The sequence below is a fragment of the Schistocerca americana genome, chromosome 10, assembly GCF_021461395.2.
Source record: "Schistocerca americana isolate TAMUIC-IGC-003095 chromosome 10, iqSchAmer2.1, whole genome shotgun sequence".
NCBI lineage: Eukaryota > Metazoa > Arthropoda > Insecta > Orthoptera > Acrididae > Schistocerca > Schistocerca americana.
The window spans coordinates 111,813,631-111,829,800 of NC_060128.1; the positions used below are offsets into that span (position 1 = coordinate 111,813,631).

At 38.7% G+C, this 16,170-nt stretch overlaps 1 protein-coding gene across 1 annotated transcript in view; it reads left to right on the forward strand.

Annotated features, from left to right (window-relative positions):
- The first annotated feature begins 509 nt into the window (after window positions 1-509).
- Window positions 510-16,170, forward strand: part of LOC124552512 (tubulin-specific chaperone D) — a 192,117-nt gene continuing 176,456 nt past the window's right edge. Inside the window, exons 1-3 of the mRNA XM_047126801.1 lie at window positions 510-901; window positions 11,746-11,927; window positions 12,092-12,224. Coding sequence (XP_046982757.1) covers window positions 554-901; window positions 11,746-11,927; window positions 12,092-12,224 — 663 coding nt within the window. The 5' untranslated portion in view covers window positions 510-553. The remainder of the gene's footprint in view (window positions 902-11,745; window positions 11,928-12,091; window positions 12,225-16,170) is intronic.

A 16,170-nucleotide genomic window follows, 5' to 3' on the forward strand; every position in this document is an offset into this window, starting at 1 on the left:
GAAAGTGGCTTTTCCGCTGCTTCACCTAACAATGCATTTTCTTGCTGTTGATCGCATTATTTTCATTATTTTGTATTCTCGGTATCCTGCAGCTTTCATTACGTTAATACACGAAGAGAGAGAGAGAGAGAGAGAGAGAGACAGAGAGAGAGAGAGAGAGGGGGGGGCTGCTTGTTTATTTTATTTTTGCCGTTGTTTAACATGTATCACTATTTCGTCCATTTAGCTGTTGTTTCACTGTTGACGTTGCCATAACAACGCGGCCAACGAAATCGTATTATCTCTGGAGGCATCTTTCACTGTGCATCTTATTTCTATAAGTATTAAAAATAACAGCAGCTATCTTAGTATGGAGACTTTAAAATGAAATGTTTGAGATTAAGAAAGGGGAATAAAATAAAGAAGGACTGCTTAATCCCTACATAATTAAAGTTCGACCCTGCATTTAGTATCGATGAGATGTCTCGAGGCGTAGTATCGAAACGAGTTATCTCGTATTTACGAATACGAATGTTGTGAGTAGTTCGACAGTGTCAAATTTGGGAAGCGCACGATGGAAGTTATGAATGTTGAAGATGAATCCGAGAATATTGGTCTCGGATGCGCCCTTGAATTGTTTAGTGAAGTGGATGAAGTTATGGATATCTTCGATAAGTTACAGAATAATTTTTCTGAAATTGTGCAGGAGCAACAATATGAACGCTTTCGTTATGTGTTGTCTTTATACCAAGAACAGCCTCATTTGCTGGATCCACATCTAGATCGAATGCTTGAAAAACTTGTTAACATAATACGAAAAGCTGACAATCCAATGGATCTAAAACATGAAACATTTAAGTATCTACACGTGATTACGAGCGTCAGAGGTTATAAGTTTGTTGTTAGGCGTTTGCCGCATGAGGTTTGTATACGAGCATGTTTTGATTTATAATAGTTTTTGTAGTAGGTTTGCAGCTCTGTAGGCAACCTTATACAGGAGTACAACTGAGAACAAAATTGCCTCGGGACGTTCGCTGCTAATAATACAGCAGTGATAATGAGCCTCGCCCTCTCGTTTGTATGTAAACACTCTCGTTCGTACATAAACAAACAGAATTGCAAGTTAGCACATTGATTTTATCACACATCGTGTACCATAAATACCACCACGAAAGAGATGCTTGAGGAATATATTAATTCACGGCATCAGTTACTACAAGATAATACTGTGATTTATGTAAAAAAAAAACAAATTATGCTGTGTGCTCAGTGACTCATGAGCTTCCCCACGTTTCTATTGCCTTTAAGAAAAAGTGTGTTTAAGATAATATGAATGCATTGACGGTTTTAATGCAGGTCAGAGACAGCATATTTCCACACTCAAGAAACTTTGTTTTGTTTTTGCTTCTTGCAGGATACTATTTACCTACCAGATATTAATTAAAATGATAGTCAATACAGTGCAACCTATAACTATTATCAGCCACAGTGAGGAGAGGAGACTGTCTTAAATGCGATTTAGAATATATGGTGGTGATACTCATTCAGTGACAGTACTGGATTCAAGTGAAAGTAAATCACTTGTTTCTATGAAAGTTGACAATTCAGTCCTTGTAGTCAGATTGATGATTGTAACTACTATGAGATATGTGTCTTCTTCAGAAATAAATTTGGCTAAAGTAGCATATTTACTCCTAGATGGATCTCCTACAACTGGGATAGTAGGCCTACATAGTGGTTGGCAGTGGCCAAGCCTTGAAAGTTTCTGTAAAAATTTGACTCTGCTAATCTTGTGATGCTTTCACTGAAAGAGAGTGTGATTGATATCACAAACTGAGATGTCATCACATTGACAGTAAGGTGTCCACAGTACAGTGATCCAATGTAAATGGGCGGGAAAGGATCCAAGATTGAAATGCACCCACACAGTAGATTTTATGTTCTGTGAGGAACAGAAACTTAATATTGTTTATTCTGAAATTATGGCAAAACTATGGGGTATTTGTCTGTCATCAGCTGTGAATCGCTACTGTTCTAAATCTGCCAATAGCAAGAGGAATGTGTAATAAGAAAGTTATGTATGTCTAGGTGTTGCCATGCTGTTTTAAAATCTCTTTTCAGCTTACTCTGATTTTAATTACAAAAGAAAATTATGGATATTGTAGCTGAAATATTTGCTGAACAAATGACTTATACCATAATTCACCGTGACTGTAAATAAATTATGGAATTAGGTTTGTATTAAAATAGAATTATTTTTCGATAGACTGATCAAATATTATCAATACTTAACTTCTTTAAGGAGAATATATATTTTAATTGGAATGATTATTTTAATAGAACTGTGTTAAAATGTATTTGCTTATAAGCTTCTCTTTTTGCGTCTCTAAAAAAATTATTTCGGTGGTCCTATAAGTTTTCATTTGTTTGCTGCTCTGGCAGTTACTACCACCCTAACAATGCATCAGAAGCAAGGCCCAATAGTTAAGCACAGCTTTGAATGATTAAGTTGCCAAACTGATTATGTAATACAAAATTGAAAATTCTGTTATCCTTAGAACATACAATTCTACCTTAATGGTGACATATACCTTATTGTTCTTCATTGCTAAATATTTAATTCATGATTTATCTGTTTTGTTATTTCACCATTGGCTGACCTGTGTTGTAATTTGTCACTAAGTACTGTTTTGAATTCTCCACATCTTGTGTGTTACTGGGTCAACAGGCGCCCTCTATACGTGTCATTGGCTTCGACCAGTGACATAATGTTAACGGTTGCTGTTGCATCACCTTCTGGTGATGCCACTGGTATCACATTATATTTGCTATGTTATTTACGATGCTTGTCACGTGTTTCTTATATCACAGGTCAAAGCCTATAACTCTTGTTGAATATCCTCTTTATCTGGCTTACTGCTGATTTCTTTAAATTCTGATTTTGTGTGATTTACACACTTTTGCACCGTATTCATCTTGAACAGTGAGGGGAAACTTGTGTTTAGTGTTAGAACATGTCGGTGATATATACTTCAATAGTACAATTCACCTGAGCGGTGTTATGAGGTGAATTTCCACTGGCACGCAATGATAGCTTTTCACTTACAAGAAATAAAGTGTATACTTTGCAAATAACACACTATTTATGGCATAGCAGAACCTTAGTACACTGAGGCACCAAAGAAACTGGAATAGGCATGCGTATTCAAATACAGAGACATGTAAACAGGCAGAATACAGCACTGCAGTTGGCAATGCCTATATAAGGCAACTAGTGTCTGGCGCAGTTCTTAGATCGGTTACTGCTGCTACAATGGCGGGTTATCAAGATGAGTATGAACATGGTGTTATATTTGACACACAGGCGATAGGACACTGCATCTCCGAGGTAGCGATGATGTGGGGATTTTCCCGAACGACCATTTCACGAGTGTACTGTGAATATCAGGAATCCGGTAAAACATCAAGTCTCAGACATTGCTGTAGTTGGAAAAAGATCCTGCATGAATGGGACCAATGATGACTGAAGAGATTCATTCAGTGTGACAGAAGTGCAACCCTTCCACGATTTGCTGCAGATTTGAATGCTGGGCCACCAACACGTGTCAGCGTGTGAACCGTTCAACGAAACATCAGCCAACGGATTTATGCCTGGCCTGGGCTCATCAACACCGACATTGGACTGTTGATGAAGGGGAACACGTTACCTGGTCGGACGAGTCTTGTTTCAAATAGTATCAAGCGGATGGACGTCTATGTGTATGGAGACAACTTCATAAATCCCTGGACCCTATATGCCAGCAGGGGACTGTTCAAGCTGATGGAGACTTTGTAATGGTGTGGGGCGTGTGCAGTTGGAGTGATATGGGACACTCCCGATATGTCTAGATATGACTCTGACAGGTGACATGTACGTAAGCATCCTGTCTGATCACCTGAATCCATTCATGTCCATTGTGCATTCTGATGGACTTTGGCAATTCCATCAGGACAAACACATGTGGTAGCCACTAAATTATCTAGGCACGAACATTATTGAGCACATCTGGGATGCCTTGCAATGTGCTTTTCAGAAAAGATCTCCATCCCTCCTACTCTTTACGGATTAATGGACAGCGCTGCAGGATTCATGGTGTCAGTTCCCTCCAGCGCTGCTTCAGACATTAGTCGAGTCCATGCCATGTCGTGTTGCAGCACTTTTGCGTGCTCGTGGGAGCCCTACACGATATTAGGCAGGTGTACCAGTTTCTTTGACTCTTCAGGGTAATTATCAGGTAATGATCCTTCAGTAAGATATTTAAATATTCCTTAAGGGGGGGATTTTAGTTTTCTTCAGTTGTCTTTCTAGTAAAAGTCTATTAATAATTTTTTAAACAATATTTTGATATGGCCATTTCTCATAATTTAGTTGTTAGTACATTAAGCTATGTATCTGATAATACAAGTTTAATTTAGGTTAATTTGTTAGGTTAGTTTGAGTTTTAGGTTCAACGACCCCCATTTCCGAAATCTTGATTTGTGGCAACTCGTTAGGCTATAGTTTAGCCCATGGTCTAGTGTAGATTGAAAGTAACAGTTTACTTAGTCAACCCAGTGAATATGAAATGAAGGTTGTGGTAACAGATTGATTTATAGAGTAGTCAAAGATCTATATTCACTTTATATTTATGCAATTTTTCGATATAAACAACCTGCAGCGTGAATTCAGAAAAGTCGTGTTACACAGTAGCCAAGTCCAAGTTTTTAGTGCATATTGTATATAGATACAATACATTAACAATGGTATATAATTTTATTGTGTTTCTTGGTACACGTATGTCAATTTTCTCCTGTATTCTTTTTTCTGAAGCTCCTAAGTTGTTTTATTCCTCTCAGACGTTTTCTGTATGAAGTTAGTGTTTTAACTGTGTCCCCTTCGCATCAGTTTTACCATTTGTCATTTCAGGTGTTATAACTTGTCCTATATCATTACATGCTTTTCTGTACCATGTGTGATTTAGAGTACCAGTAAATGATAAGAAAAAGTGCATTGTCTCTTAGGTACTCTGTCTCGAGATTTTTTCTATCAGTCATCGAATACCGAATTCACTTTCTCTTTTTGTAATTGTCCATGGTGTTAGCTGGTGCAAAGGCAGGGAGAAACTTGGACACCAGGAGATGGACAAAAACTACTCCTTGGGGTAGAGGCATGAAATACCGGTAACGACAGAAAAAAGTCTTGTTATTTTAATTAGAAACAAAATGATACATTCAAATTTTACGTAACATCAAATCAGTTTGGTGCAACAGATAATGAAAGATTGCTTGTTCATTGCAACAGGAGAACCTGAAAAAAATTAGTAAACCCACAAAAAAATCTCTTGTTGGAGCACAGAAAGGGCGAATATATTTCTCTTTAGAAGACTCGAACAGAAAGTGCGAAATCAGCTACTTCAGTCCTCATTCTAACCCTCTCATCAAGAATTCTAGTGTGTGAACATAAGCACACTCTTATAACACACAACAATTTATATAATGTTACCTAGTCTCTCTTCGTAGTTGTAGTTGTTGTTGTTGTGGTCTTCAGTCCTGAGTCTGGTTTCATGCAGCTCTCCATGCTACTCTATCCTGTGCAAGCTTCTTCATCTCCCGGTACCTACTGCAACCTACATCCTTCTGAATCTGCTTAGTGTATTCATCTCTTGGTCTCCCTCTACAATTTTTACCCTCCACGCTGCCCTCCAATACTAAATTGGTGATCCCTTGATGCCTCAGAACATGTCCTACCAACCGATCCCTTCTTCTGGTCAAGTTGTGCCACAAACTTCTCTTCTCCCCAATCCTATTCAATACTTCCTCATTAGTTATGTGATCTACCCATCTAATCATCAGCATTCTTCTGTAGCAACACATTTCGAAAGCTTCTATTCTCTTCTTGTCCAAACTATGTATTGTCCATGTTTCGCTTTCATACATGGCTACACTCCATACAAATACTTTCATAAATGACTTCCTGACACTTAAATCTATACTCCATGTTAACAGATTTCTCTTCTTCAGAAACGCTTTCCTTGCCATTGCCAGTCTACATTTTATATCCTCTCTACTTCGACCATCATCAGTTATTTTGCTCCCCAAATAGCAAAACTCCTTTACCACTTTAAGTGTCTCATTTCCTAATCTAATTCCCTCAGCATCACTTGACTTAATTCGACTACATTCCATTATCCTCGTTTTGCTTCTGTTGATGTTCATTTTATATCCTGCTTCCAAGACACTGTCCATTCCATTCAACTGCTCTTCCAAGTCCTTTGCTGTCTCTGACAGAATTACAATGTCATCGGTGAACCTCAAAGTTTTTATTTGTTCTCCATGGATTTTAATACCTACTCCGAATTTTTCTTTTGTTTCCTTCACTGCTTGCTCAATATACAGATTGAATAACATTGGGGAGAGGCTACAACCCTGTCTCACTCCCTTCCCAACCACTGCTTTCCTTTCATGCCCCTCGACTCTTATAACTGCCATCTGGTTTCTGTACAAATTGCAAATAGCCTTTCGCTCCCTATATTTTACCCTTGCCACCTTCAGCATTTGAAAGAGGGTATTCCAGTCAACATTGTCAAAAGCTTTCTCTAAGTCTACAAATGCTAGAAACGTAGGTTTGCCTTTCCATAATCTTTCTTCTAAGATAAGTCGTTGGGTCAGTATTGCCTCACGTGTTCCAACATTTCTATGGAATCCAAACTGATTTTCCCCGAGGTCGGTTTCTACTAGTTTTTCCATTCGTCTGGAAAGAATTCGCGTTAGTATTTTGCAGCTGTGACTTATTAAACTGATAATTCGGTAATTTTCACATCTGTCAACACCTGCTTTCTTTGGGATTGGAATTATATTCTTCTTGAAGTCTGAGGGTATTTCGCCTGTTTCATACATCTTGCTCTCCAAATGGTAGAGTTTTGTCAGGACTGGCTCTCCCAACGCCGTCAGTGTTTCCAATGGAATATTGTCTACTCCGGGGGCCTTGTTTCGACTCAGTCTTTCAGTGCTCTGTCAAACTATTCACGCAGTATCGTATCTCCCATTTCATCTTCATCTACATCCTCTTCCATTTCCATAATATTGTCCTCAAGTACATCGCCCTTGTATAGACCCTCTATATACTCCTTCCACCTTTCCGCCTTCCCTTCTTTGCTTAGAACTGGGTTTCCATCTGAGCTCTTGATATTCATACAAGTGGTTCTCTTTTCTCCAAGGTCTCTTTAGCTTTCCTGTAGGCAGTATCTGTCTTACCCCTAGTGAGATAAGCCTCTACATCCTTACATTTGTCCTCTAGCCACCCCTGCTTAGCCATTTTGCACTTCCTGTCGATCTCATTTTGGAGATGTTTGTATTCCTTTTTGCCTACTTCATTTACTGCATTTTTATATTTTCTCCTGTCATCAATTAAATTCAATATTTCTTCTGTTACCCAAGGATTTCTACCAGCCCTCGTCTTTTTACCTACTTGATCTTCTGCTGCCTTCACTACTTCATCCGTCAAAGCTACCCATTCTTATTCTACTGTATTTCTTTCCCCCTTCCTGTCAATTGTTCCCTTATGCTCTCCCTGAAACTCTGTACAACCTCTGGTTCTTTCAGTTTGTCCAGGTCCCATCTCCTTAAATTCCCACCTTTTTGCAGTTTCTTCAGTTTTAATCTACAGATCATAACCAATAGATTGTAGTCAGTCCACATCTGCCCCTGGAAATGTCTTACAATTTAAAACCTGGTTCTTAAATCTTTGTCTTACCATTATATAATCTATCTGAAACCTGTCAGTATCTCCAGGCTTCTTCCATGTATACAAAGCTTTCATATTCAGCATCTCTCTCTCAGTGCCACTTCCATGAAACTGATGGCCATCTCTGGGGTACCTGGCTTTATGAAATGATCCTCCTCACCTGAGTTTTGTTGTGTACAGACTCATTGAATGGCCTTCTGGGTACTGCTCAGATTTTTTTCTCCGCCATTTCATGGTGTCTGTCTTGTCACTGATCTGGCACTGCTGCATGTTCAGTTGATTTGATTTGTGTTCCCAGCCACGTGGGTATCCCAGATAATTAACTTGTTGATCGTCAGCTCTCTCCGTGACCCCTCTGGGGTGTGCATTTGCAGCTTTGTTAAATCTTTTTTTTTTTTTTTTTTTTTTTGCCTAATTGTGTACTGAATGGGGGCTACACTCTTGTCTAATAAACTTCATGCAACCAAGGAGCCATGTGGCTCTCTTCCCTCTGTCTCAACCAGTGCGAATCTACCATCCTCTGCTGTCTTTGTATTGGGCATACTAGGTTGACCAGTGTTTTTTATGCTCTGCAGCGAGCTGTCAGCTGCCCCTCCTCCTTCCGACCCCCCCCCCCCCCTTGTAATTGTGGACCCTCCCACAATGTGATCCATATTTTGCTGGACTGTTCCTGCCTTTTGGTCCTTTGCATGAATACATGAATATGCTCTCCCACCTTCCTTGTCCTTGGTGTTAGTGGATGGCACACTTTTCTGTCAGAGTCTTCTAAAGAGCAACGTATTCGCCTTTTGTGCTGTAACAGTAGCATTTTTGCAGTGATTTCCTTCTTTTGCCTGTTGCAGTAGGCCGTGCTGCTTATATATAAGGGGTGTTCAAAAAGAAACAAGCTGGAGTCTGGAATGCGTATACCGGTGACAGGAGGGTAATATCGTGGCATGTGTAATGAAGTGAGGTTCCGATCAGTGTGTGCAATTTCACAGCCCGTCGCTAGAGGGCATGTGTGCACATCTCATGACTATACAGAGCTACCAGCAGCATGCATCAATTGTCCAACGCTGCCATTTTTCTGTGACCAAGATGCCCCCCTTCTGACTCATTTCCTGCAGCACGGGACAACAGTGAATGCCCAGTGTTACTCACAAACATTGACCCACCCTTCACCAAGCGATCATATCAGAACGACTAGGCAAACTCACACATGGGGTCATTCTGCTGCAAGACAATGCGAAGCCTCATACGGCCAACACAGTTGCGACACTCCTGCAGAAATTCAAATGGGAGGTTCTTGGCCACCCTCCATACAGTCCAGACCTCTCTCCCTGTGATTACGCCAATTTTGGTCCCCTTAAAAAGGCTGTGAGGGGCAAACGATTCACCTTAGATGACAACGTCCAGCTGTATGTGCAAACTGGTTTTCGCAGCCCTGGGAATTTTATGACACAGCCATTCACCGCCTTGTGTCACAGTGGGACAAGTTTCTCAACAGCCAGGGTCAATACTTCTAACATACAGTTACTGGTTTCTGTAATTATGCCTCCGGCTTGTTTCTTTGTGAATATCGCTTATAGAATGAATGCTGTATGTCAGTAAAGTTTTGACAGTTTATTTATATCCTTTGACACATTTATATACTTTTACACATATAAACAACAAGTAAGTATGCGTAATTAAAGGCTAAAATGCCGGGCTTTTGATTTGTTAAAAAACGTCGTGGCAGATTAAAACTGTGTGCCGGACTTTGCCTTTCATGGGCAAGTGCTGTACGGTCTGGCACACAGTTTTAATCTGCCAGGAAGTTTTTTTAACAAATCATAAGCATGCTGGAATGACGTCACACACAACAACACCCTTACATAATGAGTCAAAGCAGACTGGTGGAATAGGACGCTTCAATTGACCCTCAGCTGAATAATATACCAAGCAAGTTGTGTCCATTGGGTCTTGTAAAATTACACTTTAAATGCATCTTCCCAAGAAAATAACAAAATATGATGCTGACAAGTTGTAAAAAGCTGTGGATTGGAAAAGAGATCAAACCATCATATAGAAAGGGATAAATAGTATGCAGTTATTATCCCGACAATGTTAAATTTAGTGGCTTGGCTTCCCTGTGTTTCAGGAACTTCTGTAGCCATTGACATGAAACTTTTACAGGACATTAAACTGTATGTTCTGAGTCTACAGAACTACAATTAGGCCTATTGCATTTCAGCCACTGCTTTCAGAAATACTATTTTTTAATTAAGTGGTTACAATTTTGTGCACTTTTTTTGTATGTTCCTAAATAATTTTAATTATACATAACATTATGTTCGTCTTTTAGTTCAGTAGACTCAGGATATGTATGTTATTACTACCAGAAAATTTGAATACTCTACTCGAAGTGGTTTCTGAGATTTAGGGAAAAATGCAACAGAAAATGTAAATTTTCAGAAACGGCTTCTAAAGATTGAAAAGACTGTAACTCACTTAATATATGCTTAATTTTTTGTTGTTAGTCACTCAGAAGCACCCTGCACCATACTGTATATCATCCTCTTGATCTTTTTCCAAGTTTTTTTCTTCTTTCCTTTTGCCTGGCCTCCTCAGTTGCCAACTGTGCTGCAGACTCTGCTTTAACAATGCGAACCTTGTCCATCTGTTAAAGTTCTCTGATGCAATTTGCTCCAGGATTAATTCCCATGTGCTGTAGCACTTTCTCTTTACCCATGTTGCCATCATTAAAAGCAATAACAGCATCACTGATCCACCACTTTAGTGTCTTCATTTCAACAAAAATATTTTTGGTAAGCAAGTCCTTATAAGATTATTGAATGACTAATTGGGATTTTGAGTCTGACCATGCAGACACTTCTTCAGTAATTCAGGATTTGTCAGGTCTCTGTAAATAGGTTTTACGATATCCACGACTGCTGCTGGGATGAATGAACTGTTTGAGTACTGGGCATTGCGGTAATTGCGCCATGAATCAGATCCAGGAGGATGGAGGTGGTGTACTGGTTTTTCATCAGTTGACAGTTGGAAGAAGATAGCCCATACTGTCCACTTCATTTTCAACAAATCCTCAGTATTATTTCTAATGGCCATCCCATAATACTGCTGTAGTTCATCAATCATTTTGTCTGTCAGCCTGCCTCTTGTGGTTTTGCCATCAGAAAGTTTCTTGTCTCTCAAACTTTGTTTCAACTTCCTCAACCTGGTGCCCATCCTCTTCTGGACATGACAGCAATGCACAGCCTTCTATATAAAAAATTACCGGTTTTATTAGATCTTAAAGTAATGCACTTAAAAATTCTAACATTTTCAACCAGTGTAGGTTATATTTAAAAAAATAAAATACTTTCTACATGAGTTTATAAGTGATATATATATATATATATAATTTTAGTTGGAACATTGCAAATTTTGTAATGAGATAAAATGCGAAAATGTGAAAAATAATTTTTTTGCTGTTCTAACTCCCTTCAAGACAAGCAAATCAGTAGGATTACTTTCATATTAAAGAAAGTGTGCTTGAGTGGTAAAGTGCCAGACTTCTATATCAGAGGTCAAAGGTTTGATTCACAGTCACTCCTTGAATGATTTTAATCTGTCTCTTAACATTTTCACCTCTGGCAGTGTTTGTTAATGTGAAAAATGCTTACTTGAACCATGGGCTGAGTTCATGTTAGACTGTAGCTCTCCCTGCAGCTCACTAGCTATCAGTTCAAAGTCAGAAGATAGCAAGGGGAATGACCTCCAGTAGGACTGTGCCCAGTAAATCACTGTGGTGTCCAAGCCGTCCTTTAGGTTGGCGGGAGCTGTACCTAAGAGAAATCGTGTGCTGTCTTAAAATTGTTAACAAATTCTGTATGTATGAACAGTTCAGATAGTAAAATTAAATCTGTGTGGGAAATAAGAGAAACCAGCAAATCAGAAAGGGAATGTGAGGATTTTATAGTTAAAGAAAGTATCCAAATAAGTGATAGCAGTCAGATTGCTAATTATTGTTATCTCATTTTCAGGTCTCGGATGTGGAACCTGTTTTACACATGTTAGAGTGCCAGGACCCATCAGACACGGAGACGTGGCAAACCCGTTATATGTTGATACTGTGGCTCTCGATCATTGTCATGATACCATTCCACATGTCACGATTAGACAGTTTTGCTTCAGGAGAAGGAACAAGAAAAACTGTCATGGAAAGGTACGTAGAAAGTGAAAAGCATCTGGTCATTTTGTTATTCTTTTATATCAATGATCTGCTCTCCAAGTTTAACATAATGCAGATAATTCCAATTGTATTTTTGTATTCTGATTGCTTCCACTACTTTTTTGCAAGTAGAATTCTCTGTCTCTCTTCTTTCTTAGAATACTCGAGATATGCAAGATACATGCTGTAAAAGACTTGTTCAGAGTGTCAGCCTTTTTGACATCGCATTTTCTCACACGTGTGGACGTTAAGGACCTTTACCTTGTACCCTTCTTTGATTGGGCCCGAAATGTAAGTTGCAAATGATTTTGTGCTTAATTTTAGTGGTAAAGCAGCTTTGTTCAGTAGAGCAGTGACTTGAGAGGTTGTCAGATGTCAGTATTTGAATTTTTATTATTTTATTTTTCATTCATGAATTCATTAACACACTATATTTCATAAATTCCATCGTAAAGAGGAGCTTTCAGGTTTGAGCAACTTTTGTAAAGTATACTAACACCTGGTTATAACTAGCACTAATCTACTACTACTACTACTAATAATAATAATAATAATTTGAATAATTTGAATTACGTAGACATTACTTAATGTATGGGAATTAGCAGAAAAGCCTCTACCTTAAAAAAAATAAAAACCTGCATCTCTGCTTACAAGTATCACCTACAGTTATTTTCAATAACTTGAAACTTTGCATTTATGTAATTTTCTACAATCCATTATCAGCTATCAAAAGAAAGCCGAGGTCCAGTTAATGCAAACATAAGACCATTTGGCCACTTTGGGTTACTGTACGATGTCTGCATCGGAATATGAAACTTAATTTTTAAACTCTAAATAGGGAGCATAATCTATATTGAAATAGTTTTTAGTTTTAGTCTTGGGGGTTCTGAATTGCACAGTTCATCATAAATTTATTCAAATTATTAACAAATTGACTACTAGAGGGCACCACCACCGTACCAGAGGCACATGCTGTGGCCACCGTCGGCCACATGCCAGTCAGTGTGTTAATCGCATTCCTTCCTGTTTTCATTCATTCATTGATGGATTGTGTTCTGTAAATCTCATGATAAAGAACAGTCTGGGAGGTGATTACAAGAGGTTAAGTCTAGGAGGGCTCTGTAATGCAGTGATGTGTCTGGAGTTTAGGAAAATTAATAAGAGATGAGAGAATCCAAATAGCTGATGTGGTGTAGCAGCACTCAGACGCATTGAGTCATGCTGTAGAACAGCGATTCGCAGTGGGGGCATTACTGCCCACCAGTAGGCATTGAAGAGATTCAAGAGGGCATTCTTGATCTATGGAAAATTTAAGACTGGAGGCAGTGAGGATCAACTACCATATTCCCACCCCCTACCCTGCTCCCTGGCAGACACCAGGAAAATCATTACAGGAGGAGATGATAGAATTGTCAACAGATGAAGAGCTAAAATTGAAATTAAGAAATGGGTATTAAGAATTTTGACTTCAGAGGCAAATTCCAATATTATATCCAACTTTTTGTTGCAGTGAAGTAGCTGGCCGGAGTGGCCGAGCGGTTCTAGGTGCTACAGTCTGGAACCGTGAGACCGCTACGGTCGCAGGTTTGAATCCTGCCTTGGGCATGGATGTGTGTGATGTCCTTAGGTTAGTTAGGTTTAAGTAGTTCTAAGTTCTAAGGGACTGATGACCTCAGATGTTAAGTCCCATAGTGCTCAGAGCCATTTGAACCATTTTTTGCAGTGAAGTAGTTTTTCACCGCCTACCCGCTATCACATGTAGCCCAAATGGATTTTATGTAGTCAGCAGGTAACTGACAAAGGAAAGAAACAGATTTACAGCATTAGATTTAAGATCGGTGATGACATAAATGACACCAAACATTGAAAAATTTGTCACTGTTTTTCTCACTAATATTATAGGCCTATTACTTTTTTAATAACATATGTTCATTAACCATTTTTGAGGAGTAAATCAATATTGTTAACATCATTTAGTAAAATTATTTTAAAAATCTGACCTTTTTTCCAAAATATGTAATATCCTTCACCAAAACTGCCTGGATAGTCGAGCACATGAACACACTGCTTCCATGATTTGGAGAGGGGCGCAAGCCTGAGACTGAATCTGCCACGTGGATTAACAGCGAGGACTTGTGAGCCAGATAGCCTGGATGTGGTTTACAGACGTCTTTCCACATCTGAGCAGGTGAACACTGAACTGATACCTATGTCCCACCTCAGATACACACTATGCAAACATTTAGAAAACGTTCTCGTACTTGAATGTGAGAACTCTGTATGCAGACAGTTGGGGTATGCACGTTCCATCCTGGGGAGACTGTTGACATCAGGAATGGAGTCCGGCTCCTGACTGTCACTAACATTGCCAGAACCAATGACGAATGGTGATCCCATAAGGAAAAGGTGAAAACAAAGAAGAAGAAGAAGAAAATGTTTTTCACTCAAGGGAACACCATTGAATCATCATATGAAAATGAGCTATGATCCAGAAAATCTGGAAAACTATGAGTTAACTTATTATTCTCTCTCTCTCTCTCTCTCTCTCTCTCTCTCTCTCTCTCTCTCTCTCTGTGTGTGTGTGTGTGTGTGTGTGTGTGTGTGTGTGTGTGTGAAAAAGTATCAGTAAGTAATTTTGTTTTATCAAAAATCAAGACAGGTTGGGAACCTGTGCTGCAGAGAATGTTCATCAACTGTGTACTCGGTGTCTACTTTTAAATGCATGTAGTAGCAGTGTTGGGAATTTTGCCTCCTGAAAGTAAGTTACTGGCTAGTCATTCTGATTCACTACTTTGAATATATACTGTGATGGTCACAGTTGATTAACCAAGTAATGAGACAGAGAAACATTCAGTTGAGAAAAGTAATAAATTACGGGACAAAATTGCTGAGCTCAGGAAGCAAAATGTGTAGTATTGTCAATAGGCACTTTAACAATTATGCTACAATTTTCAAATTTAAAAAAAATGACAAATTCTTTGCGTAATTCCACTTCCATTGCTTTTGAAAGATATTGCTAGTATTAGAACTGTTTGTAGTAGGATGTTACTTAAGCTCACCTTGTTGTTGTAAGGACATTTATTGATCTTACGTCACTGTAATATATTTTTATGACTGGCTTGACCATGCTTGTGCAAAGAAAAAGTTAACACTCTAATTATGCAAATAAGGCACATGTGACTTTGAAGTTCATTTCCACTATATTAATTGAAACGAGTTTTTATGAAGACTTTCACATACTGTCTGAAGCAGGCAAGCAAGCAAAGCCCTGCATTCTGGCCCTGGTGGGAAAGTCATGACTGACTGACTATCTTGTCATCCTCTGTCAATTGCCTCATTTGGGTGCAGTATGGAAAAGTGTGATGTCAACACACTGCTCTCCTCACCGTTGTTGGTTCTATTGACCTTGTCACTCATCTATCTCCTCAGTTGGCCTCATGAGGCTGATTCCACCTCATATATTAACTGAATTATTACAAAATCTGACTCCGTACTTACTCCCAACAGAAACCGCCTCACATTGTCACTGCTGCACCATATGTAATAAAATCACAACTACATACATTATTACTGTTACAGTAATTAAATTATAATCAACATTTTATGTTTTACAAAAAGTTTGTATATAAATTTCCAGATATTATAAAATTATTGGTTGAGCAGCATTTTCATATGACAGTGAAATAAATGATGACTTTTTCATCAGAATTTTTTTCATTATATTTTAATTACTTTATAAATCCGATCACTAAAATGGATTCAGTGTTTGTATGTATTGTTGGTTTGTTGTAAATATACATTTTGAGGTGAATAAACATTAGTGTCTGATCCCAGAGGTGTTGACTAGATGATAATACTAGAATCTCTGTGTACAGTAGATTTATGTAATAAAAATAAATGCTATGTCTAAAGTACCTTAAATATGGCACAAAAGTGAAAATAAAACCCTCAGTGAGTGAAAATACGAATAAACAAAACATAAGTTATCCAAAATGTGCAAAGAAAATATGTACTACCCTGTCTGCCACATTACAACACACACAGACACGATGACACTACCTAGCCTCTTCCCCCTCGACATCTGACTGACTCTGACACCTCCCCCTTCATCTTTTTTGCTATTGTCCTCACTACAGGTGGCTCCTTCTCATCTTATCATCCTGGGGTCTCAGAGATCTGCAATTTCCCAATCTACCCCTCTCTCTTTCCAGTGCAGAAACTATTGGTTCTGAAAGCT